Source organism: Amblyomma americanum, chromosome 10 (assembly GCF_052857255.1).
Source record: "Amblyomma americanum isolate KBUSLIRL-KWMA chromosome 10, ASM5285725v1, whole genome shotgun sequence".
Lineage (NCBI taxonomy): Eukaryota > Metazoa > Arthropoda > Arachnida > Ixodida > Ixodidae > Amblyomma > Amblyomma americanum.
This window is the reverse complement of record NC_135506.1, coordinates 127,834,593-127,862,242: the sequence shown is the minus strand read 5'-3', so window position 1 is coordinate 127,862,242 and position 27,650 is coordinate 127,834,593. Positions and strand designations below refer to the sequence as shown.

The following is a 27,650-nucleotide window of genomic DNA, read 5'->3' as shown; positions in this document are numbered from 1 at the left end:
CATTACCTCATCCATGGAAGTCGTTGAAACCATTGAAAAGAAATTTAAACTTACGGTCGATGGGAGCACAGCACGCCTTTGTCTTCCGGAATCAAAGCACCCCGCCGTTAACTCGTAACGAATTTTTGTTTTGCAAGCGACGAAGAATTTTGTCATCTTTCTTATGAGTGTTACCATAGTTAAACCTAACACGGCACATCAACGACACAACAAACTTAGAGAGCACTGCAGAGACTGTATATAAATGTGAAATCATGCGCGTTTGCTGCGACGTTGGTTGCTCCTAGTGGACTATGGTAACTGTTTAGTGCTCTTTAGTAGCCCCTAGTCGACTTTGGTAACTCGTTAGTGCTCTTTAGTGGCTCCTAGTTGACTTTGGTGATCCAGTCTTCATAGTAGCTACTAGTTAAATTTGATGACTCCTTAGATGACTTTGTTAGCTGTTAATCTACACATTTCTACACTTTCCCACTCCATTGCGATCTAGCAGGCAATCGTCGACCTTTGAATTGCTACCACTCGACACTGCAACGTTCACTGGGTGACCAACCTCTTGCGATCAACCATTATTTCACTGCCACCTACCAGGGTGGCAGGGTGGGAGCACTGCCTATCCAGTGTGCGGAACGCGCTTAACGCTACAGACACCAAGCCGTGCCTGTGGGGACCTTTCTCTCTCTCTCTCTCACCACCACCACATACCTGAAAACACAACTGAGGCTGAGGCATCCACTAACTCAGGGAGCCAGTTATGTGCCTTTCCTCAAAATCATCCAAGTTCAATGCCAATGAAGGCAATAAACGCCGACAGTTTTCATTTTATGTATCCTCAACAGCTCAACTTTTTGTGACCCATAGTTGCGTTCATTTTTTGTGGACACATCAGCTGCTGACATAGCCTAGTAATTCTTTCGCATTCTTAAAAACGACTGCCGCTTGTTCTCTACATTCAACACTCCCCCTGCCCCTTAACATGCATGCAGTTGCCAAGGTGCCCATTTACAGCAGCAGCAGGTGGGAGTAGGAGGCTCCGGTGAACTGCTGCTCGAAGTTGCATTCACACACAAGGCGGTGTGCAGTACCTACTTAGCCAGATGACAATTTAGGATTCCACAGAACAAAAGAATGAGAATTTGGGCCTCTTCCTCGGTGGCTTTAAGCTGGCTTCAAGCTTCTTTTTTTCATTTTTACCATGCAGCATAGCTATTTGGTCTGTTGCGAACTGCAATGCGCTAGAGCTAATGGAAACAGAAGAAGATAAAACAGCTCCTGTCTCTTACCTTTAGCGTTTCATTGCCAGATACTGAATATCTGCTTCAGTGGTAGAGCCTAGAGATAATCAACACAAAAAGAGTAACATTTTGAGCCAAAATTGAGGTCACCGAAAAGCCAAATGCAACCACGGAGAGCAGCAGACGATTCGCACCCGAGTGCCGGGCTGAGAACAGCAGCGCCAGATATGTTGTCATGAAGCACAGGCATGCCAAACAACGCTTTATCCCATGCCGGTCGGCACACCTACTTATCTAGCCACCGTAAGGTTGTCATCATAGAGGAACGAAAGGTTGTCATACACTGGAGCATGGAGGGGAGCTTTTCTTCCTCCATGTCCACGGTTATAAAAAAGGTGGAGTGGGTTTACACGGGAGTGCTGCCGCCGCATTTGCTCTAGAGTTGGTATTATTTTCAAATTAAATAATTTCAATCTCGACCCTAACATCATCTCATGGCTTGGCTTCAGTCTTTCCTCACTAATCGTTCTCAATACGTGACTACTAATAAATCCAGCTCTCGTTCCTCTCCAGTGGGCTCAGGCGTTCCTCAGGGTTCTGTCCTAGGGCCCCTACTTTTTCTCATTTATATTAATGACTTGCCTAACAACACTGCTTCTTCCGTATGTCTTATGCCGATGATTGCTTTATTTACCGAGAAATTAACAATGACTCTGACACTTCTGTCCTTCAATATGATATTAACCAAGTTTCAGAATGGTGTAAATTATGGCACATGGACCGTAACATTAACGAGTGTAAACATTTGCGTGTTTCTCGACGTAGCACTGGAATAGCCACTTACGACCTTAATAATATTCCTCTTGAAACTGTGTCTTCGTATAAGTACCTTGGTGTGCACATAACTTCTAATCTTTCTTGGAATCTGCATGTGGAATTTATTACTAACAATGCTAGCCGCATGTTGGGGTACCTGCGTAGAAACTTCTTCCTTTCTTCTACTTCAATAAAACTGCTCCTTTATAAAACAGTTGTTCGGCCTAAATTGGAATATGCAGCATCTGTCTGGGACCCTGACCTGTCATCATTAGCTAGTGAAATCGAATCTGTTCAAAACCGTGCGTCACGTTTCATACTTTCCAATTATCACCGTATCTCCAGTGTTACTGCTATCAAAACTACCCTATCATTGCCACCCCTTTCACTCCGCAGAAAAATTTCGTGCTTATGCCTATTTCATAAAATCTATTACTACAATCCTGTCCTTAAGAGCAGGCTACTAACTACCCCTACATATGTTTCAGGCCGCATTGATCATCTTCACAAAGTAGGTGTTCCGTCATGCCATAGTAAACACGCTTTTTCTTCTTTTGTCCTCGAAACTTCTGACGGAAGTTTGTGGACAGAAGTTGTTGATGGAAGATTGTGGACAGAAGCCAGCACGAACTGCCAATTATAAGTTGTATGGTAAATAAAATAAAATGTAAAATTTTATTAAGCATTAGTTAATAAGCAACATATATGCAATTTAAAAATATAAAAATGAAAAATAAAAATAAAAGGACAAAAACAGAAAATCAAAAACAAAAGAAAGTAAAACAACACTGTAAAAAAATTAAGAGGAGAAATTCTAGAGGCTTTCTAGAGACAGGTATAGGCTTATGCGACTTAAGTTTTTGGATAACGTTGGCTGCTTACGCCTTAAAAGTTGGCCTGAAGACGCCGGACGATGATGGGCACCATTTGCTGCAGTACGTGATGCGGCAACATCGTTTGTGATGGTTACAGATCTCTTCCAGCTTCTTTTCCGCACATGTTCACTTTCTTCGTACGAGCGTTAAGAGCCAGCTGGTGACTGCATCGCAGAACGGAAGTGACGCGCTGGGTGTTGCTGCACTTCATTTTCCTATCCTCGAGCTGTGAGGGGCGGCTTTGGGTGGCTGATAGCCTATTTGTTTTAAGAAAAACCTAGCGATACCTGTGTGCGCTTTCACCGAGTGCATTTGTGTGAAAAGCGTGAGACAGCGTATATCGAATTACTGAACCACGACTGAACGCTGTGCAAAGACGCACGCCACCAGTCTGGCCAAGGAATCAAGCGGTGAGGGCGACCCGTGATTACCGCATATTTGTTCTAGCATTTGAACAGCACAAACCTGGCCCGAATCTAAGAAAATAACTCCTATTATTCATGAACTATTCAAATTCTATAATATTGGCAAACCTCTGCTAATTACCTTACATAAGTATGCAGAAGCTGCTGCCTGCGAGTGGACAGGCCAGGTCTGCCAAATCAATAAGGCCAGGTAATTCATGCTTAGGTTTAATTACTTTTCACTAGCTTCATGTACGATCACTGGCAATTCATTTCTCACAAGGAGACAATAAAAAGGAGACAATAGCCTGTGCTTTAAATTAATTTGAAAGAAATTTTGAAAGAGGAATAGACCAGCGATACATTTACACAAGAAGTGAAGTTCTGAAATGCAGCAGAATATTATAAGAACGTATTTATTGAACAGTCAGCTGACCATGGCGACACCAGTCCTGGCTGCTGGGACTGGTCTTCAAGGAAGCACTGGCCTGGCCTTCTTTCTTTTACAGCTGAGTTGGCTCGGTTTTGCCTTCTGTGTCCATTATCTCATGTCCTACTTCCACCAAGGCATCTCCTTCGCCACAATCAGGAGCATGCCCTTGCCCCCCCAAAACTGTTTCCTGCGGTCGTGTGTCGTGGTCTCCTGTACTGCGCTGCCATTTGCACACGTGGCGCCTAAGCTTCGTCACGTCCTCGGCGCCAGTGCCACAGCGCGGGCAGTGCAGTGGGTACTGGCGGCCGTGAACAACACTCTCGTGCCTCAAGGCATGGACGCGTTCTCTGAATCTCTTCCCACACAGCCAGCAGGCGTAGGGCTTCTCTCCCGTGTGGGTCAGCAGGTGGAGGGTGAGATTGTCCTGGCGGGAGAAGCCCTTGTTGCAGTATTGGCATGCGAAGAGCCGCTCCCCCGTGTGGGTCCTCTCGTGCCTGACGACATCGCTCCTGTCAGTACAGGGGGAATGGTAGAAAAAAAAATACAGTACACTGATATTGAGCATGAGGTCAACGCATTCTGCAGAGAGCAAAAATGATATTTGGTGAAGCTGGCACTGAGCTGCTACGAACTTGTAAAATGCAGCCTAGGCAGGCCAACACACATTATGCTAAATGACACCTTGCAACATTATTCAGCCACAGAAATATTGTGGAAATGAATCATACTGAGCAGTTTCAAACAATTTCAGAGTGAAACGTTACTTATGCGTCGAAGTGGTCAAAAAAGGTGTAAACCTAAATTCCCAATTTTTGACTGAGTCTCAGCACTTTGCAGATAGATGACAGCTGCTTGCAAAAATATTACCTCTATGGAGCACTAAAACCATCGTTTTTTTCATTTATTTACCCTAAGGGTCTATGTGGACATTACATAAAGGGAGGAAACATCACGAAGTATAATAGTAATACACCGGTACAAATAAGCATGCTAGGAATGTATAAAAACAAAATGTTCGAGCAATTAAGAGTCCAAACTTAAAGAATATAACATAACAGCATTGAAACATGAAAGGAAATACATCATAATCAAGGGGGAAAGCAAGAAAACTGCAAAACTGATAGAACAGAAAGAAGGCAAAACACGAAACAAAAGATAAACCTTGCACACCTAGTCTGCTATGTTTGAGTGCTGAGATAAATTTATAAGAATTGACAGTGTTAACTACAGAGTAGGGGAGGGATTTCTGTTATCGTCATGTATAAGAATGAAAACCTGGCTATGCCAGTTGAAGCAAATGTGGGTTAAATTTTTTTTTATTGTGGTCAGTCGAGTAAATGTATGTTGGCAGGCCTAATTATCAGAGCGAAATAGCATGCAAGGCTGTATATAATTTATGAAGAAATGGTTTATGGGGGTGTTTAAAATCTCAAAGCGACTCAGGCTATCAGGAACGCCATAGTGAAGGGCTCTGAATATTTCGACCACCTGCAGTTCTTTAATGTGCAATGAAATCGCACAGCACACGGGCCTCTAGAATTTCACCTCTATCGAAATTCGAGTACTGCGGCCGGGATCGAACCAGCGTCTTTCGGGTCAGCAACCGAGTGCCACGACCACAGAGCCACCATGCCGGCTTAATTTACGAAAAAAGGCAAGACGTGACAGCGTACGTCCATTTACCGCCATAGGAAGGTCAAGAGTCTCTTTTATTAGGGTGACGCTCGACCAACAGTGGTAAGTACTGACATGTGACTATCACCATCATTATCGTCACGCCCAGTCCCTAACACTTTATCGTGCCAGAACCAACTTGTATAAATATTCATATTTTCCCCGAACAATAACGGAGTGGAACCAGCTTCCTTTGAGTGGACTATTAAGCACTGAGAGCATTGGCAATTTTTTTTGAAGACTTTTGAATGTTTTGTATGTACTGTTCTGGCGAGAAATTATTTTCCATTTACCTATTTTTTGTTCGATTCATGCATGTGTTGTCTTTGGTTTGTTTACCTTTTAATTTGTGTGCTAAATGTTACGTTGCCTTGTATCTCATTGTATTGCCCCTCCTGCCTGGGCCTACCAAGGCTGGCAGTATTGAATAAATGATATGAGTCAGCCTGACTGCACCCACAGCAGGGCAAAGGTCTCTCCCATGTCTTTCCAATTAACCCTGTCCTTTACCAGCCGCATCCACCCTTTGCCTGCAAACTTCTTAATCTAAACCACCCACCTAACTTTTTGCCGCCCCCTGCTATGCTTGCCCTCCCTTGCAGTCCACACAGTTACCCTTAAAGACCAGCGGTTGCCTTGCCTTCGCATCACATGCCCTCCCCAAGCCCATTTTGCCCTCGTGATTTCGACTAGGAAGTCATTAACCCGTGTTCGTTCCCTCACCCACTCTGCCCGCTTCCACTTATCATTTTTCTTTCCATAGCTCGATGCGCTGTCCTTAAGTTGAACCATTTTTGATAGCCACCACGTTTCTGCCCCATAGGTGAGTGCTGGTAAGATACAGCTGTTATATAATTTTCTCTTGAGGGATATTGGTAAACTGAAATGTAACCTAAAAAAACAGCAGTTAACACTAGGCCACGATCCAATCATAGCAGCAAATGAAATCAGCTTTTTAATGAGCCAGTTAGCAAAATTCTAGACCTTACATAATTATTTTCTTGTAATTAGATTCTTGTGTTAAGTAACAAGAAATGTTTCAACAACGAAGTACTTATTTGTCATCGAGGATTTCTAAGGCGGTCCTGTTTATGAATTGAACTTCACTGCAGGCTTAGACTGTAGGAGACTTTAATCAACTGGCTCTGTTTTGCAGTGTTTTTGACCTATTAATAAGGTATAATTTGAAAGGCTAGCGCCCATTAAGAGTTTTCTCTAAACCACTGATAGTGTGACGTTTTGGCTGCACATGTACTTGGATTCCAGATAAATTTTGGACACCTGGGCTTCTATAATGTTATTGTCTTCAGACAGCACACATGTGTTATGCATTTCGGCTCGACTGCAATGCATCACTAGAAGAATATGCAGTATGATACAATATATGGAGCAATGTAATAGCTGAAAATGACACATATTTCAATGGCAGAAAATGCCCAATAATTCGAACTTATGAGTGTAGGCAGTGATGAATGAGAATAATGCTAACAGTGACAGCACAAAATGCTGTCCCATTAGCAACCATGCCCCAGTGTACTGCTGACTGAAAACAACGTGGAAAAAACAATGATTCACTTCGGGTTCTCAAGAATATCCACAATTATCTTGCCAGTCATTCGTCAGCTGGGTGCTGTGCACACAAGATTCAACAGTGCACACAAGATTCAACACCAAAGCATCATCAACTAAGTGCTGGTGGAGTGCAAATGAGCACACAGCACTGCCACAATGCATCAAGTTGTTGCATATCAGAAAATTTAAACGCGAGTTTTTTTCCTTTATTCACCAGCTTCAGAATATCTTGCATTACGATCACAACCGAGGTATGAATATGCCGTGAATTATTTTCTAGCAGCTCCTCAAGAAGGTAGTCACAGTCACCTTCCCCACCAAACTGTACGGAGAAGCCAACTTTTCGACGACCTTGGGGTGCTGTGCAAGCGGGAGCACACGGGCAAAGAAGAGGAGAATGTGGTAAGAACGTGGCAAGAGCCATTCAGCAAGAGAAGCCACTGAAGGAGTTCAGTACAGTAAGGAAAGAAAAGAAGTGCTAACAGGCACAGGACTGAGCCACATAAAACACAAAGCGTGCAGTGGATGGCGACAACGGCGGCCGCTGCTGCATGGGAATAATGTGTGTTAGCGCATCGGAGTTGCTGCGGTCGATGGCATCATGCACGTTTCTGAAGTTTTGCCTCTCAAATACCTACACATCTGCTGCTTTGGTATCTGTGTTTCGTTTCCGCTTCTTTTAGAGCCCTTGGTGCCTTGGCTGCAGTTGGCTTGAACAAACCGTGACCTTATTATAGTGGCAAGGTTTTTTTTATTTTAACTTTTCGCGAGGTCTGAAAACTCCCCATTCAAATTATAATTGGAGTCACATTGCATACATGTAAATGTGGTACGTACTTCGTTTATTTAAAAAGCAAAACGGGCTGAATATTTGTTAACGTTAGACCAATACATATAAAAAGGGTACACAAGAGCTGATGTCTGCTTGTCTCTGACACTTCACGGCAAACCATTATTTCGATTCCATTGATTTACTCTCTTGGCAGTGACTCCTAGTGCCATAGATGCACCTGGTTGCATGTCACAATTATGCTGTCGTGCCAGGGTAAACAAGACTTATTGTCAATGTGATCAACATAAACTGGTGGGCACATTGGTCAGACATGATTTGTGCTGAGCCGTTGCGTTGTTGCACTACAAATCAATGTGTGGGGCTGCTGGGCCATGATAGCACAATTTGTGTCTTCATTACTGGCATATGCAGAAAGGATCTATTAATTGCAGCAACATATGTGGCAAAGAGAATGTGTTACACTGAAAAACATCCAATTTACGAATAAATTCATGTTCAGGTAATTTGAAGTTGCTTAACTGTAAGTTTCGGTTAATTAAAAGTTAAGTACAGGTCCCATCAGTTTTGTATGCATCCTAAAAATAAAACGTGAGCAATAATTGGAAGTTTAAAAACCCTTAACATTGTTCAATTAGGTAATTGAGAGCCAACGTTGTTCAATTAGGTAATTGAGAGCCTCAATGCAACCATCTTTTTTTTTACTAAAACGCGCAATTTTTCAAGTCGAAAGAAGAAGGCGCCGACCAAAAGAAAAGATAGGATGACGTTTCGGCTCCAACACGGGAGCATTGTTCACAATGAGGCATAACGTAGCTTCGTTCTTTATTTATACACGGCGCATGAGCGACCCCGGACGCCTGGCGTAGATTGGGGGCAAGTTCCCGTCATTTCGATTGAGCGTGTGTGCTGTCGTCTGAATAATCAGTGATTCCAGATAGAGCCGTGACTTGCTGTCCCTTTCTTTTGCAATCACACGTGCCTCGGCCCAGTCTATGTTGTGTGCGGCGGAGACTGAGTGCTCGGCAAGCGCATTTTGACCTGCGCGCCGGTTTCTGACGTCACTCTGGTGATCCCGTATTCTTCGTTCAAAGTCACCCGACTCGCCGATATACACAGATGGGCAGTCCGCACAGGGTATCGAGTACACAACAGCTGGGGACTTTTCTTTCTTTAGCTTGTCTTTGACGTGCACGAGTATATCTAAAAATGGGAGGCGGCCGGTGATTTCCTCTTCAATGGTGAACTGTATGCTAGACTCCAAACTGTTGAGGTGAGTAGTAAAGTCATGCAATGCTTCTTTCTTCAGAATGCAAAAGCAGTCGTCCACGTACCTCAGGAATACTTTTGGGGCAGGCGTGAAGGACGCAAGAGCACGGCCTTCGATTTCTTCCATGGCCAAGTTCGCAACTGTCACAGAAATCGATGCACCCATGCCGGCTCCGTGAATCTGCCTGAACGGGACATCCTCAAAAGTGAAGTACGTGTTTGACAGGCAAAATCTCAGAAGGCGGGTCAGGTCATGCACGTCTATCGGGGGTTCTTTCTGGCAGTGATGGGTCTGATTCAAGGGCAGCGGTGCATTCCCTATGTTCCTGGCATCAGCGAACTTTTGGCGCACATATTACAGTCCTACGTAGTTAAGACCGCGCATGTGCCAGCTCGAAAACTGAGGAGTCAGCTTGTGCACGTCAAAGACAAGCTAAAGAAAGAAAAGTTCCCAGGTGTTGTGTACTCGATACCCTGTGCGGACTGCCCATCTGTGTATATCGGCGAGTCGGGTGACTTTGAACGAAGAATACGAGATCACCAGAGTGACGTCAGAAACCGGCGCGCAGGTCAAAATGCGCTTGCCGAGCACTCGGTCTCCGCCGCACACAACATAGACTGGGCCGAGGCACGTGTGATTGCAAAAGAAAGGGACAGCAAGTCACTCTATCTGGAATCACTGATTATTCAGACAACAGCGCACATGCTCAATCGAAATGACGGGAACTTGCCCCAGTCTACGCCAGGTGTCTGGGGTCGCTCATGCGCCGTGTATAAATAAAGGACAAAGCTACGTTATGCCTCATTGTGAACAAGGCTCCCGTGGGGGAGCCGAAACGTCATCCCATCTTTTCTTTTGGTCGGCGCCTTCTTCTTTCGTCATGTACCATCCCGACCAGACGGGTTTCCGTCAGACTCTAGACTTCAATTTTTCAAGTGTGCAACAGCTAGTGCTCTGCACCACCACTTTCAACCTCAGCACTACAGTTCTTGAAATGGCGAAAATGTGCGAGACTAGCCTTGGAGCTTGCACCATTTTTGTTCGTTGAAGGTTCTTGAAGCTTGAACTGTGCATTCTTGCATCAGTTTTTTTTAGTTTGTTTGTTACACAGTGTCAGCAGCACATTGGCTTGTTTGTTCGCGCTACGCTTAGTTCGATACTTTGGACTTCAACGCTGATAATAAGCGCAATTCACAGCTCTTATTGCACTTAGCCTGGCAATGAAAGTCGAGGTTTCAGAGAACTAGAGAAAAGAGGCGCTGCCAGGCAAGACATTGCACGCAAGCACTGGTTTAATGCAAAGCATGTTCTCTAACATCGTCAAAAAACAAACGCTCAATACTGGATGCTTTTGAACACGACCAGTTTTATATGTTCTGGGAGTGAATGCACACCGGTGCCTACCCACAGTTAGCGAAGGGTTGCTGGTGTGAATCAGGGAAGCACGAAGCAACAAACTTCCCCTCAGCGGTGTGGCCACTGTGGCGAAAGCCCAATTGCCTGTAGCAATGCTGGAGATGGTCAAATTTGTTTATAAGCACTCTGATGGAAGGCTGACATGCTTCAAATATCATCACGAATGGGTTTTCAAGAGCGGGAGAGGGCACAAGTCAACTAGGAAAGAAGTGCAACATGGAGAGAAGAGAAGCTTCATGAGTACTTGAAAGAACATCAACCTGAAGACATTCTTAATGCAGACGGGATTGCGCTATCTTATTGGCCCCTAAAAGAGAAGACCTTCAAAAATGACGTCTGTGCTAGGGGTAAATAGAACAAGGAGAGGGTGCCTGTCCTGATCATGGCTGACCGGCACAGAATGATGTCACCTGCTTGTGGTCATAAAAGCTGTCAAGGTAAAACGTTTCAAAGGCTTGAAGATGCTTCCTGTTGACTGCGTGTCCAACAGAAAGGTTTAGACGGCATCCAACACTCTCAGGGGTTTGATAACGAAGCTGAATCAAAAGCTTTTGCATCATGAAACCACAAAGTGTTGTTCCTTGGCGACCAGTGCAGTGCTCACATGAATGTTACAGTCAGGAGTATAGCCACCTGCCATCTTTGGCTGCATACACAATTCCTGGGTTGCAGCCCATAGATCAGGGCATAAATAGGAATGTTAAGATGGTGTATAAACACCACCTCCTTGAACACATGATTTTGTACATGGGCAACTGCTCGCAATATGAGGCAAGTCAATTCAGCAGACAAGGGAATGGAAAGAAAAGCTATTCCTGTGACCTTAGGGATCGCGTGAAGCAAGAGACTATTGTGTACTGCTTCAGGGCATGTGGTTTCGTGGCAGCTGCTTACTCACGACAGCTGATCACTCAAGCACACCTACAGCTTGCAAAACTTGCTCTCAGTAGCATGATTCTGCAGGCAAAAGTGAACCAAGATGAAAGATTTTTTTTTTTATGCAGAAAACTGCTATGCCAGCACGATTTCATGACTAGCAAATGTGCTGTTCTGGTGCTTTCTTCTCAATTAAAAATTTGTTTAATGCAACGTTTTTGTTGGTTTGCATGAACTGCACATTAATGGGAGTCGACTGTACTGTCAAACAGCAAAAGTCATTTTCTAGGGTCTTCTACTCCAACTTCGAGTCGCACCAAACTGAGGAGTGCTGCATGTCAGCCTGTCAGGATAACGTGTGTTGCTGAGCTAATAAATGAAGGTATAAAAAGCTACCGAAAGGACTGATGGTTCCCACAGGGTGGTAGAGTAGGTTCCAAGAGAAGGCAAATGTAGCAGGACGCGGTACATAGTAATCTGGATGGCCCTGAGATAAGGATGCTTGCCACCTAGGGGTTAGGTGGCCGCAAATGGCACAGGAAAGCGTTAATAAGAGATCAATGAGCAGGGCCTTTGTCCAGCAGTGAGCGCAGTAAGGCTGACCAATGATGAGTTGAAATGCAGATGAGGAGAAAATTCATGATAACAGAATTTTCTTTTTCCAGCAGGTGAGTTGATGATCAGCAAGCCCCACCACCCCCTTCTTTTTTCCTTTGTTCTCTCCTGGAGAGTTTGTTTACTATGACTCAATTCTGCGAGTGCTTGTCTGTTGAATCTTTAATACTGTTGCCTGAAAGATTATCCACCTCAAGCGTGAAAAAAGCATATGCTGAAAATTGTCTGCACTTTCAGCTATTCTTGAAGAGCTGTCGCAAGAGCCTGTTAAGCGAAAAGGGTGGTAACCCAGTCAAGCTTGGCCCTGAGCAGCTTTTTGTCTCTGCTCTCTGCATTTTTATCCGTATAACAACGCAATAAACACTGAGTTCAATAAACGGACCAAAGAAAGAGAGACCAGCTGCGTAGTTTTGTTTTCGAAGCTCTGCCTCGAGCCTGCGGCAATGTCTATTATCAGCCAGTCGGCCTGATTTTTTGCTTTGTTTTTCGAAGGAATCTTGCCCCCATGGCGCCAATGCACACTTCCCTTGCTTTCATCTGCATAGTACTTCCATTATTCTAGCGCGCCAAAACTGCGCGCTCGTCACATGCTGTTCGTTGATAGTGCAGTGAAGCCTCCTCCCACGTGACCCCACATTGCATAAGAGAAAAATTTAAATATTTTTAAATACTCATATTTTTTTCAATGTAATTAAAAAAAGAAATTTAAAAAGAAAAAGCTGCTCTTGAGGGTGGCTTTTCCTCGGTGCATGCCATTGTGCTGGGTTACAAGGAACAAAATGTGTTGTATTTATCTGATCCGATATGCTCTAACACACTGCAAAGTGCATAGACGTCCTAACACAAACAAGGTTTCATCACTAGTAGTCAAGCTTTGTGTGACATATCCTGAAGCAGGGTATTGCACAAAGCCCAACTTGGCATTCCTCACACCAGGTTCTCGTTTTTTCACAATAGCGTTTGCAGCTCCTTCGGATGAAAAGCCGTCGGAGTAGTAGAAGTCGGCACCACATGTCGGACATAATTGGGGCTGCGTAACAAAAAATCGTATCATGGTAATTTGTGGATCTAGTGATGATTGGTGTGTGATAGGTGATAACGAGTTAATTACATCATTGTAATTAAAGAAATGAAAAAATTGGAAGAAAGGAGTTCAAAGGTGTAAAAATGCTCAGAATGAAAAGCCAATGCTTAATGATGCTAACTAAAACAATTTAAAGAGCACTTGATCAATTAACTAATTGAAAAAAAAAATGAAATATGCACTCGAAAATCTCAAACTGCTCAGAATGGAAAGTCAATGTTTGCTGATGCTAAGCATCGATGTATATCGTCATTCTGATAAAAGACTCTTGTAAAAAAATGATTCTAAAGAGTCGCATAGGTGACGCACCAAACGGCGTATGCTATTGCGTTAACTCATAAACGAAGCATAGGAGTTCTCCGACATTTTTTTACTGTTGTCAGGCTTAAAACACACGCTAAATGAAACACGTCTTTCTGAGACAACTATCACCCTCTAGCGTTGAAGATTGTAACCAACACAATTGGCAACCATAACTAGTTTTTGGTGGTGGGAGCGGTAGAGTGTCAGTCGTCATTGGCGATATTGGTACAATCTCGCGCGACGTGAGCAGCTCGGGGTGAAAACCTCAACAAACATTACAACATATGCTGAACACAGCACCCGTGGCCCACCTGCGATTGCTCGAGTAGGAGCAGTAGGCACAGCGGTGGTTTCCCGGGAAGCTTTGAGGGTGCTTGTGCTGCCGATGCTCGTCCAGGAACTGTCGAGTGGTGAACAGTTCTCCACACATATCACAGGAGATGAATGCACATCGTACAGGAACACCAGTTGCCGAGTCTGAGAAAGAACAAATCACAGTGCCGTTGTTTGACCATTAGTAACCAGATAAGCTATCTATCCCCAGACTGGAACGTTTTCAATGCCCACTGCAAAAAAAGACACAAGAAGTAAGAGGAGATGCAACATTCTCCAAATGTAGGTCTCCCCAGAAGAAGAGAGATTTTACAAACTGCAGTTCAAAAAAGTCAGGTAAGATCACAGCAGCTTATTGGAAATATTACCAGTGTTTCCTGTAGAACTATAGAGGACTCACAGATCGTAACAAATTATTTTTTAGCACAACAAATGGGACAGCAAAAATAAATGGCGTGCTATTGTTTTTTTTTCATTGCACAAATATACCCTTCGGCATAAGAGAGTTATATGTATATTTGCAGGCCAGCGTTGGCTATAAATGATAACAAGGCCTGGTATTGGAACCCATGGGTCCGGATTCGAGTGTCTCATTCTCATGGTTGGCTTGGGTGGTAATCCTGAATGCCTAGGTATCGCTTGTTTGTGGGGACATGCCCTACTCGTCCCCTCTTATTTGCTTTCCCGCAATGCACCCTCCCTGGTTAGTTTCTGTGACTAACAAGAGAGGGCGACAATAGCACCACAGACGGCGTGATTGCTGCGCGCGCACTCAAGGACGGTTGCATACGGACGGTCCGGTGCTCCGCTCTTCGCCTTGTGGGAGAGAACATTCTCCCGCATCTCGTCCCATTTGGCTCATAGAGTATCTAACCTGCCCTAGCGTGGGTCAACGTTTGCTCGTAACCATGCCGGACAACCTTGATTCCCTAGCACATTTTGTTGCTAGCTGGCACTGTTGTTGTAGCAATAAATGCCTTGTGTGTCAGCCAGAGTGTCATTCGTTTGTTTCCCTCACAGCAAGACCAGCACTCGGTAGCGTATGGGGTGGGGTCCGGCGATTTTGAATTGTCACCGCGGTTAAACGGGGAAAACTTATTTTTCCCTTTCTATTACAAACTCCACATGCTTGCGTGCCGCCCTAAACCCGGGGCAAGATAGCATGAAGTGAGCTAACATCGCCTCTAAAGCAGAATCGGGCAGTTCAGAAGCAGGGTCTGTCATGTCCAGGAGGTCTTGACTGCACGCGTTAGCCCAGCATCCATCCGGATTCTAAACACCACCTCCTCATGGCAAAAATAGTGTACTTTGCCCTCTTTTGTACTTCTTCGTGCTGCCCCGCGTGCTACATTAAAAAATAATCTGTCCTGAAACAGAAATATTGCCCCAGCTAGTAAAACAATGACTGTGGACCAGCACTAATAACTACACATCTGACAATATGCAGCTCGAGCCTGGAAAGCCCCTGATTCAGCTGACAATGTAGAACCCTTGTCAACATCATTTAGCACAAGCACTTTGTACAGCTGCTTTAGCAGATGCAGCAAATCATAATTAAAAAAACTAGGGCCTCTTCTGGTGTGCATATAACATGCATTCAAAGGGCTCAGCCTTTCTCAACTGAACACTGTCGCTCTGTTGGCTTCCCTTCCACTACGATCTTTTCAGGCCAAACAGGCAGTTGGGCCCAACGAAAGCCAATGTGTTCATGAACATGTAATTTGTCCAGCTATCACATCCTTAACCCTGTCATGGCCAGGCAATGAAAACATGAGGTAAGAGGCAGTTAGTTCCTGCTCGCCAAAATGCACAAATGTAAACAAATACAGTAGAATCTCAGTGATTCTAAGACGGCTGATAGAAATTTGCAAAATTCTCCAGACAGAATGTATTCTGCACAATATGCACAATTTCGGATGTTCTGAAACACTCTCCTATGCAACTACGGGTAATACGAACGCTCAAGCTACGAGTGCATCTGTGAGACGTAAGCGCTGCCTGTACACCACTGACGCCGAGATTGAGATTGCTAGGCCTAACGTACGCACCACTATCAGTACATCAGTACACACCACTATCAGTACGCACCACATGGCCCACGTACTGCTGACGTCACGAGTAAGCGTGGGCAAAGGCAAGGCAGGTAGGTACAACGCCAACGCCGTGATAGCCGATCATGCTATACACATCACAAGTAGTGAGTTGAAGTTCTGCGGCTGACAAAAAAATTCCATCAGCCATAAAGAAATCTGCATGAATGCATTTCCTATGCACATAAATTTAGTTTGTTTTTGATGACACAAATATTTTTCGCGACCCCGTGAGATTTGTATTATCGAGATTCTACTGTAGTAGATTTTTTGAGAAAGGCATGAAGATTGAATGAGTGCAATTAGCAAATCGGGCTTATTAAAGATGACTTTGGACATAATCAATATTTGCTCTGTGCCATTCATGCTGATTGCAAGCTGGTTCTACCATAAAATAAATTAATAACAAAATTCAAAATACAGCAGAATCTTGATTTTTTTTTTTATTCGAAAATGAAACTGAGCACAATTCAATATGTACAATAATAACTGGACCCATAGCCAGGGGCTAGTTTCGGGTCCAACACAATACAATACAACATATTTGCAGCACGCGGAAACGAACATTTCTATTCCTAAAATGAAAATTAGAACGTTATAAGATTTGCGGAGAAAAAATACAGGAATGATAACGGCTGATACAAATTTCGGGGTATATATTTGTAAAATTCCCTGGGCATATTGTGTACAATGTGCGGAATTTCAGATGTTCTGAACACTCTCCCATGCCACTATGTATGATAAGAACCCGTGTAAGCGCTACCCACATATGATCAATGCCTTGATCGCGGACGCTTGCGAGTGAGGAGTGGCTCGTACATCGCCGACTTCACAATCGCCAGTATGCGGGCTGCGAGGAGTGAGCAGCGGCGTAGCCCTAAATAAATCCTGTCAGCAGAAGACACATCTGTGTGAAAGCATTTCCCACACTTCTGCATACGAAATTAGTTTGTTTTTGATAATATGAACACTTTTCGCGGCCTCTTTAGATTCATATCAAGATTGTAGTGTAACTGCAAAACCTGGTAATGTTGCATCAGGCCCTGAAAACATTTAGGTGGTGTAACAAAGAGGTTACCTTTTCACGCAAGTGATCTCATAGAATACCTTCAGGAACTCTGGCAGTAGGCACCAAGACCTTGGTTTGAGAAATACATTAGATAATGTACTACACTAATGCTGTGAAGATTTGATACTATTTTGAGCTGAAATAAAAATGACTAATATCTGTACAGTTTAAGTAGTGTGCAACCCACCTGCAAGGGCATTACAGTGTTAATCTGCAGCTGCTGAGGATGATTATGCATTTTTATGGCACAAGGGCATCTGTGGCCAAAGAGTGTCATTGCACAATTGTGTTTTCAACTGCTTAAGGTGGGGGTCAAAGACCCATTTCCCAAGCACAGCGCCCCAAAGAAGCCCAACACCAGGCCAGGGGATAGTTGTATCCAGCGTATCACCGGTGGATACTAGGTGGCACTGGGGATCAAAGCACGCACCTCCCGCATGTGATGCGAATGCTCAACCCACCAGGCTATCACTATGGTATGGCTATTGAGGACTGTGGGACAAGCTCCCCATTTACCTACTGTTACCGCCCCTGGGCCACGCCGCTTGCCGAGGAGCCCCTTGGTAAATGCTGTGTTGTATGCCACGAGTAGCTCCTCGCCAGCGATAATGGACCTCCGTGTCCGGTAGTAGATTTCACCGTCCTTCAGAATGGCCACCAGGTTCTGCTCCTGCCGGCTGGGCGCGTAGTTCACGTAGTGCATCCAGCTGGCCCGGTGCGGTTGTGGGCCGTCCACTAGAAACACCTCTCCACTTCTGCGTACCTGAGTGATGAAACATGACTTCTATGTGAAGGAAAAGGGCTACACCTCGAGCTTGATGTGTTCAGCTACCGTAACATCTTGTAACGGAGAACACACAAGCAGTGCAGGTGTGGACTTCTAATGTTTTCCAGTACCTTGCAAAGCCATTGTCTGGCCTCCCAGCTGTGGAATTCACGCATTAAAATCTACACAGGTGAGGCTCTTCCAGCTGAACTGTTGGTCTTGCTGGATGGCAGCAGCAAGTATACATCAAGATTTGATCAATTTCGTTAACAGCAAGGCAAACTAGCTGATACGATACCACACATAATTCGGCAAATTTACATCGGTGACAGCACATCTTGACCTTGGATGTTTATATGGCATCGGGATCTTCCAGAATGAAGAGGAGCTGTCAGAGATGACAGGCTTGTGAACGAGCACATCACTGTTTGTGCATGGCAATATTTTTGCACACTTGCTGAATACCTTCAAAGCAACACTAACTAATCGAAAGCTCTAATGTTAATCCCAAAAGGAAATGATTTCTTGAAGCTCTCACAGAGCGGCTGAAGTGGTCAAAAGCCGATATGCCGCTAACATGCTCCCCAAAGAGTCACTGGACATCGCTACCACACATTTGATTCGGCAACCCCCTTTCTCACAGCTTGGCTGCCATTACTACAGACTAGGCTAAAGCATCGAAGGTTGCAGAACAGTGCAAATTCCGGAACAACTGCTTCTGGTGTCTAAATGACTCGGACGTTGCTGCAGCTACGTAGCAGCTTCAATCAAAGGGTCGAATTTTTTATTAATTTTGGCAATGAGCAAAATTATATTTCCAGGCATATTTTAAAGAGATAATTGTACTAGCACAAGATTTTTTTTCTTTTGGAGTGTTCTCCTTCTAGCCTGAAAAAAAAAAAAAAACAGCTTACAAGACTGTGGCACTCTTCAGGCTGTTTAACTATTTCCTTAGTGTGGGAAAACAGGTAATTAAGAGGTGCATAAAAAGAAAACTGGTACAAAAAATATTTTTCACCCATTAATTTCAATTTTTCTTTCCTGCGGCAGATCATAGCATAGCTTTCAATGATAGAAAGAAACAGAATAGAATATAAGTTGCTAATGAATGAAAGAAACCTTTGAATGGCAAAAACCGAGAGACTCGCACAAAGTCACAAAAATATTAGACACATCCAGTCGGGAAATAGGAGAACAAAAATCTGGATTATAAATTTTTTTTCAGTACTATGCTAAAATATAGTATTCAGAGTGACAGAACTCTTCATGCTGAGCTTTCCAGCCAGCAAAAAAAAATGAGAGAATGTTTGCAACATTCGATTCAGTGTGAAAGCACGGGCTTCTGGCCTTCTCTGATAGCAATGTTTTAACTTGGCTTAATTACTTTATTTACACTAGACTGAGCTGATTGTCTGGCAATTTTGGGGGTGGGTGGGCCAAATTTGGTGGTCATTCGTGTTGAGCACATTTAAGTTAATCTGGATACCAATTCCGTCCAAATTGGCAGAGGTCAAATTTTGGGGCTGGGGCAAATTTCGTGGCTACCATTGTGTTGGGCACACTCAAATTAGGCTGGACCCCAATTCTGGTCCAAATCGGCCGAGGTCAATATTTTGGGCTGGGTCAAATTTAGTGGTCACCAGCGTGTTGGGCACACTCAAATTAGTTGGGACACCAATTATGGTTCAAATTGGCCGAGGTCAAATTCGATGGTGGGCCAAATTTTGGAAATGAGTGGGCCAAATTTGGTAGCCACCATCATGTTGGGCATGCTCGAATCAGATTGGACATCAGTTTTGGTCCAAGTCTGCTGAGGTCAAATTTCAGGGATGGGGGTGAGCCAAACTTGGGGCCACCATCATGTTGGGCATACTCAAATTAGGTTGCACACCAATTTTGGTCCGAATCGGCCGAGGTGAAATTTGGGAGGTGGGCGGGCCAAATTCGGTGTCCACCATCGTGTTGGGCGAACTCAAATATGAGGGTATGCATTTTTTCCTTTTATTTTTTCTGCTCTTTTTCTATGCTCCCGTGGTGCACATAAAAGAAATGATCTTGCTCGGGTCTGAACCTTCAAAGTATTTCTTTCGAAACCAAAAATCTATTGCTCACGTGCAGCGCTTTGGGCTACTCTTCAGTGCAGTGCCAACATGGACCTGAGGCTGTCCTGCAGGTAACTGTCTGCTACACTTGGTACCAGACATGCTTGGTACCTTAAGAGAGGCCCTGAAAGCAGTAAATCTATTCAGCAACAGCAGACACGAAAGTTACTGACGAGTACCTGTCAACAGTCCGTGATGAGAAGAGCAATTTCATTTACTTATTTATGAATACTGTGATCGTGATACAAGATCATAGCAGGAGGGACATTGCTCTGCCAAAACAAAAAAATACAGGCACGTATAAAATACACAAATGCATACATACAGGATCAGCAGAAGCAATACAGCAGCAAGTTAATCAACAACAATCATTTATAAATTCTCTTCGAATAAATACAATGAATTCTGCCCCCCACACACAAATCAGTGAGACCATTCTAGACAGAGATGGTCCTTGCAAAAAGAGTATTTAAAACAATTAACCCAAAACTTCATGGTTTAATGCAAGAGAGTGGAAATTTCTAGCATGATACCTCGAGGAATAATTTAAGATATTTGAGGGATAATCTGTCTGCCCGGACGAATGCAAGTCACCTTATCACTAAATGCCGTCGCTTGCACTTACAGAGTCAAAGTGTTGATACTCCGAAATTAAGAAAACGTCATTGCTACTGAGCAGGGCAGCGCGAGAAGAGGACGTCACCTTGGGCGCCATGCTTGCGCGACTGCTCCGTGTTGACAAATTTTGCATGCGGTCTAAAAGTAGTCCCTCGCATGGCTTACAAAGAAAATTACGATTCCAAAACTGAAGTACAATTCATTTTTAACATACTGAATGACGTTACTTTCCCAGAAGCAGCCCTGATTGCTCAGAATAGGGCATTTTGAGTTACCGTTCAAACTAAACAAATTGAATAGGCATGGTAAGAACGGGTTAGCTCGCAAACAACCCGCATATCCAGACAATGGAAGTGAACCACTGGGCTTTCTGTCACTAATGATAACCACAACTACTTGCTTGCTACAAAGAATACTTGCAGCAACTCAAGGGATCAAATTTACATTATGCATGGCACCTGGTTTGCCTTGAGTAAAGGCAGAACTTCATGCTCATTCACAGCTTAAAATGCAACGTGTAGCAGCACCCAGCCATGCCATATTCTCTAATGCAGGAACATTTTCTAGCGTCTTTGTGCCCACCTTAACAGCAAATGACCTTCAACTAATCAATCTGTTATACCAAACAAATTCCCCGCAAGCCTAGCTGACAAATACTGTTACAGGCATAGAATGTGTTTGGGAACTAATGTAAACAGCTTACTGTTGTCAGAGCTTTAGCATTTTAACTATTATCTCAGTCAGCTTTATAACCCCAGCTTGAGTGCTTTGCACATACTCTCAGGCGTACATACCTGCAAGGTGTGTCCACTACCTCCTCCGTTGTCCACCTTGACACAATGAAATGGGCCAAAGTGCAGTCCCTTAGGTAGTGGCTTGAAAGCAAACACACCATACTGGACACCCTTGACACTGGACTCACTGATGGACAGGCCGTCAAACAAGCCGTTTTTGAGAAGAGAGAGGCCTTCAGAAAGCACCTGCAAACAACAGTGAAACCTCGCTACAATGAAATCTCTGATACAAAAAGAGCATTTCTGATTCTCGGACAGCAAACGATATAAGCAAGTGCAATTATTTTCCCTACAACAAACTTTATTTGGAGCATAATTTCACCTAATTAAGTTGTTGAGAAGTAGTAAAAGTGATCATAATTTTATTTTGCAATAAAAATATACCAGGCTGCCAGTTCATTAGTTTTGCACATCCAAAGGCAGCTGCAGAGTTTGTTATCCAGTTTCATTTCACTATAAACAGCCACTGAAGTCAGTATGCAATTCAAGTAGTGCCGTTGACATACCTCACTGACTTGCACACACCACTCTGCACCATACTTGAAGGCAAGCTCGAACTGGTTTCGTTTGGTTTGTGAGGGTTTTACCTCCCAAAGCGACTCAGGCTATGAGGGACGCCGTAGCAAAGGGCTCCGGAAATTTCGACCACCTGGGGTTCTTCAACGTGCACTGACATCGCACAGTACACAGGCCTCTAGAATTTCGCCTCCATCGAAATTCATCCGCCGCGGCCGAGATCGAACCCACGTCTTTTGGGTCAGCAGCCGAGCGCCATAACCACTGAGCCACTGTGCTGGCTGAGCTCGAAATGTTTCTGCATGTCCTACACTGAGCGAAGTTGAGTACACTTCATGTAAACGAAGCACCGAAACCAAACAGCACTGAAGAATGTTTCTAAATTTGCGGGGTTGATCAATAGGAAATCAATGGCATAATTATTTAATTGTTTAAAGATAACTGATTAGAAAGTAGAATGCACGGGGCGCGAAATTCAGAGGTCGTTGGTCCGGATCCCACCGGTGACATGGGAATTGATTTTTTTTACTAAGAAAATCAAAATCTTTTTGCAATTAAATAATTACACTATTGATTTCCTACGATCAACACCCCAAATTAAAAAAAAAAGAATTCCCCTTGGCTTCGGTGACTAATGGCTTCCTCTTTATCTATGTCATAATGAGCACATCATTTCCCCTCCTTTGTATGATGAGTAACACTATACTGCATTTCATACATCAGACGCAATGCTAGAGCTCTTATTTGCAGTGCCTACATCCGCAAATGAAAAGCAGAGCCTTCTTTGTAGAGCAACACATAATAAATGCCTTACCTGCAGACTTACTACACGATACGTTTGCCATGAGCTTGATTAAATGAGCTCTTATTGCTGAAGACACACTGTAGCTTTCTTATGCCTTACACGTCTACAACTGGCCACAAACGAAGTGCAGAGTAACACATTTACTTTTTCATGTGGACTACTTTCACAGCATTGTAGCTGATGTAGGAACACAGTCATAGTTGAAGGAACATGTCCAAGTCGAGCCTTTACTCCCTAACAGAAAAAAAAGCAAACCGAGTGGCAGGCTACTATGAATGGATAGAAATGGCACGGCTCTGGTAAACCTGACCCTCCATCAGAGGTGCTAAATAGTATTTTGCATCCTCTAATTGCATTCAAGTCACATAGCATAAAACTAATGGTCTTCTAGCTTCAAGGCTCAGCTTAACATCCTAAAGCCTAATTACAAAAGCAAATGCTGGCAGTGCACATGCTATAGGCACGTTGGCTGCTACAGATTCTCTTTCTCGCTATCTCTGCCTCCTCGTTTCAGGCCGTTCAGACGTTCTGTACAACAGGCACTGTGCACTTCCCATCACGGTGTGCTCGCTTTCACACCTGGGCTTCGCCCGATCACATGCGCCCGTTGACGACTGTGCTATGGTGAAACAGTACAATGACGGCGCAATGTTGGCTAATATCCGGAATAATGCGATCACACGGAAGCATTAAGACGCACCAAAAATTATCGGCCTGAAGTTCAATTAAAGATATTTTTCAGCTGATTTTCTGAGGGGCGCCGAGAGACCCAGACAACTCGAAACTTATTGAGCATCCTTAAATGTTTCAAATCTCAACTCGAACGGGGACTCTTCAAGACCTTTTGACTGCATCAATACCAAAGTGGCCTCAAAAGGCTGTCCTCAGTTTGTACACTGCTGTGAGAAGAGAGGATGAAAATTTCTCGAAATGTCCTACAAATGTCCTCTTGCGGGGAAATATAAAGGTATGCACTGAAATCAAGTCTGTTATCTCGCACACGCAGTTCTCATTACAATTAGAAGTGCAGATTAGTTTTTAAAAATTTGTGCGCATAGTGATATAATAAAAAAATTATCCTGACCCCAGAAACGACCCCTGAAACGGTATGTCTCCAGGACATATCTTAAAATACATTTGGTGTTTGCCAGGACTTATTCACTGCATGTTTTTGGTGAGGTTGGCTCATAGGAGCTGTACTTGCCTAAGTAGCTTTGCCACTGAGGTGGTATAATTGAAGTCCAGAGTGAGCTATAGCTGTCAATGCATGAGAATACAGCACAAGTCAGACTTTCTAAGCATGACCAAACTTTTATGAGATTAGTTTTTGCCAGGATCGAGCACAAAATAAGGAAAAGAGATTGTTTTGTGAATTGCGCCTCTAAGCAAGCAAATAATGTGCAATCTCTACACAAAATCATCATCTTGTGTCCTGAAAACAAACCAGAAAGATCCTCCAGTAAAATTTTGACAATTTTTTGAGGGTGTACTGGGGCCGGACAGCAGGGCCAGGCGAGGACTTGAGGATCGGTAGGGAACATACTCAGGATGAAGCAACATCCTCAGCAATAAATTCTCAGGATGTCCTGAGGATGTAGTTGTGTTGTCTGAGGCCGGTTGGAGACATTTACAGGACATCACGATGCAACAGTAAACTGTGAAAATCAAGCTGTACGATGCTGCTAAAGGAATTATGAAATCTGTAAAAGTTGACTAAGTATAGAAATAAATGTTGCTCAAGAACTGTCCAGTCTTATCTGACGCAGTTCCTAGCAGATTTCACGACAACGAAATTTCCGCTTCAAGAAAATTTTTCACACATCTCGTGAATTTCACTGTAGCTGGACTGAACTGTACTATCCACTTCAGGAGCTGCTGCCTTGGAGTCTGTAGGCATGCGTTTACTTTCAAGTGCCAATTTTGCTTCGTGGTGAGAACCACTGCTGTGGACTTGCCACAGCGAACGCATTAAATCAGACAGCTGGAGTAGGCAAGACTGCAGGAGTGAGCGGGCAGACCACAATCATGCATTCAAGGACACATCCCACTGGCCTGAAAACCCTCCTTGTCAAAACACAAAATTTTTTACCATAAAAGCAATTGCCATCTTTGAACTTTTGTAATAAAAGAGCAAACAAAAGTTCCTCTTGCCCGCTCAGACATGTATATTGTTTCTACTTTGACAGTCACAATCATTATGTGAAAGACCACATTTGTATGTACCAAACCGTACCTGAGTAGCTTAGGGGCAATGTGTCTGACTTGCACCTCAAGGGTGAGAGGTATGATTCCCGACTAATTACCCCACTTTTCTTTTCAGTGGAATTCATTTATTTATATACTTGCAAGCTCTACTGATGTTTGAGTAATGCTGCAACCTTCTAATCATCAGCTTTTTAGTGCTTTAATCGCTTCCCACATCCACTGCTCCACGTGTGACATAGCCACCTTTTTAGCCAATGCGAATTTTTTACTCAACCACAATGCCGGATTTTCTGCTGAACGGGACTCTCGATGCTCTCGCATTAACAAATCGCGCAGTGCAGAAATGCGGCCATTATGATCCTCTCAGCAAAACGTTAGAGCCATGCAGGCCCCGAAAGGTAGTGAAAACTCAAATCAAAGTACATCCAGACTCTTGACAGCACAAATTTGCAAGGCATGCCTGTGACGACACAGCCACTCAATATTTCACTGGTCTGATTCATGGATAAAATGTCTTTTGCTAGTTGCTGACACTCTTTTGCACTGCACCATTTATTCCTGTCTCTACGGCATGGTATCATTTATTGTTCCCTTTTTCCTATTTACCATGCTTGCAGGTGCATTATCTTTGAAGAAGCTGTTTTTGCATTTCTGCGCCCCTCCACCATGCACCACGACATGCTGCCTCGAGATGACAAGTGCACAACAGCAAGTGTACAGAAGCGCTGTCATAAATACACCCGGCAGCAAATTGGAGTAAAAATACCTGGTGACACACAGCTATGATGCAGGCATCTGATGCAGTCTCGCCTCACCCCATGGGCAGGTGAGAGAAACCAACTTAGAAGAGGAAGCAACAGAGAGAAGTGCGGTGAAATAGCTTGATTGCAATGGCCTCGTCTCGAGTTTCCAGACCACGTACTAGCATGAGCAGTTGGCATCCATGAATGGCAATGGCTAGAGAACCAGTTCAGTTTCTCTTCAGTCTGCAATAGTAACACTGCTGTTAAGACTATATTTACCTTAATTTAGTTGAGTGCTTTTTTTTCCTGAAATGATGCGTTAGACATTAGAATACATGGATCACTACTACGTCCACTAAATCATTTATATCCGAATTTCTTTTCACATGTTGTTTTGGTTTCATCAACCGAATGCTGGCTGTGATATGTAGATTGCCTCTAGATCACACAAGATAAGAAAAGAAATGTAATGTAAATTTTGATAGTTTTAATTCACTACAACACTTACGCGAGCATGCTTAAAGAGCTATAATGACAACAAATGATGTATCAGCAAGCTTACTGCCAGTTTTTTCGTGCCTCCCATGATCTAAAAACCAACTATGTGCCACAGCCATCACTTGCTTGATGAAACCGAAACAGCACTAAGAAGAAATTCGGTTATAAATTATATAGCGATCGTAGGCAAATATCATGAGGTGATCCATGTATATTAATGTCTACTGCATCATTTGAAATAATAAAGCATGAAGGCAAAAATGTGGTAACTATAGTCCTTTAAAGGGGCCCCGAAACACCTGCGGTGATTATATTAACTTGCTCAATCACTGCATTGTGCCGTCATGAATACCTGTTTACAGTGAACGGTTGGTGGAATTTGCAGGAACCAAGATTTGGAATGGTTTAATTAACACCAGAGATAAAACAGTCTGATGAAACATGTAAAACACTGAAAACATTTTATGACCCATGTTTGACCAATGTGATTGTTGTTTCCGGTTTGTATCTGTTGTGCTGCGTTGCTTTGGTTAGATTTTGTTAACTGTACTAAAACATGCAAATTAATGTATTTCATCCCAACTCAATGCTGTGTTTTGGTCTTTTTGCTGGAAATATTGTACTTTTAATTTCACACAAGAGCCGTGTCTTTGCCTAAATACATTTTTTTTGTACCCCACATTAGCCTCTGGGTAGGGGTTTAAACAGCGTCTTGTAATTTTTAAGGCAAAAGCAGAAAAATAAAGGAAATAAAATGAAACAATGTTTCTGCATGCAACAGAGAACCCAAAATCACGTGCAAAAGTTGGCAAGTCTTTACCAGCGACTTTTTCATATTCGTGCCCTCCTCTGTTTCACGCTCCTGCGTACCCCGGTTAACGAGACAGCTAATAGTTATTTTTCAGATGTCACGCAGCTACCACTGCCGTGGCCATTCAGCCCCCTCACCCCAGCACGTCAGGTAGCTCCCCCCAACTCCAAGGAATTCCCACATGCATCGACAGCTAGGGATGGGAGGTGGAGGAGCGCTAATTTTCAGTATGCAGTCACAAGAGGAGAGAACAATGTACAAAAAGGCAGAAATTCATGTTCTGACAACAGATAACCCAGCTTCTAGTAAATGCATTAAAAGAATTCTTGACTGAGGATATTCGTGAAGTGGTGTCTGTTAACATACCAGGCATACCACAAGTTTATTGAAAGCCCTTTTAAGCACCTCTTCAAAAGTCTGGGACTTCGTGTTCCATGGACATTGCCTGGCAAGTGTCAGAATAAAATAACTCTCAACTATAGCATGATCGTTGCTTTTAAAGGGCAAGTATACAGCAATTTTTTCAGTGTTCACAGGCCTCAATAAAATTAGTACGCGCTGCTGCGGTGGCTGAGTAGTTATGGCACTCGGCTGCTGACCCAAAAGACGTGGGTTCGATCTCAGCCGCGGCGGATGAATTTCGATGGAGGTGAAATTCTGGAGGCTTGTATACTGTGCGATGTCAGTGCACGTTGAAGAACCAACGGGGGTCAAAATTTCCAGAGCCCTTCACTACGGCGTCCCTCATAGCCTGAGTATGCACCGTACGAAAAAAATTCCATAAAGTATAACCAATGTATGTGCCAGCTATGTTGCCGCACGTGTGTGTATGGAGTGGCACAGAACATCGTTCAGCAATAATGTTAGCATACATATTTACCATACATTATCAAAATGCCGCAGTTTGTGATGGAAGATGTGCTGTGCAGCACAAGATAAA

At 43.6% G+C, this 27,650-nt stretch overlaps 1 protein-coding gene across 6 annotated transcripts in view; it reads right to left on the bottom strand.

The window, feature by feature from the left end:
* Positions 1–3,727: 3,727 nt before the first annotated feature.
* Positions 3,728–27,650, bottom strand: part of LOC144106973 (uncharacterized) — a 129,708-nt gene continuing 105,785 nt past the window's right edge. For 5 of the 6 annotated variants that reach the window (XM_077639943.1, XM_077639942.1, XM_077639944.1 and 2 more), the window contains 4 exons: positions 21,133–21,318; positions 17,369–17,615; positions 13,672–13,837; positions 3,728–4,269 (listed from right to left, as the gene is read on the bottom strand). In XM_077639943.1, the coding sequence (XP_077496069.1) occupies positions 3,831–4,269; positions 13,672–13,837; positions 17,369–17,615; positions 21,133–21,318 (1,038 nt within the window). In that variant the 3' untranslated portion in view covers positions 3,728–3,830. The remainder of the gene's footprint in view (positions 4,270–13,671; positions 13,838–17,368; positions 17,616–21,132; positions 21,319–27,650) is intronic. The other variant, XM_077639946.1, reaches the window with a different exon arrangement.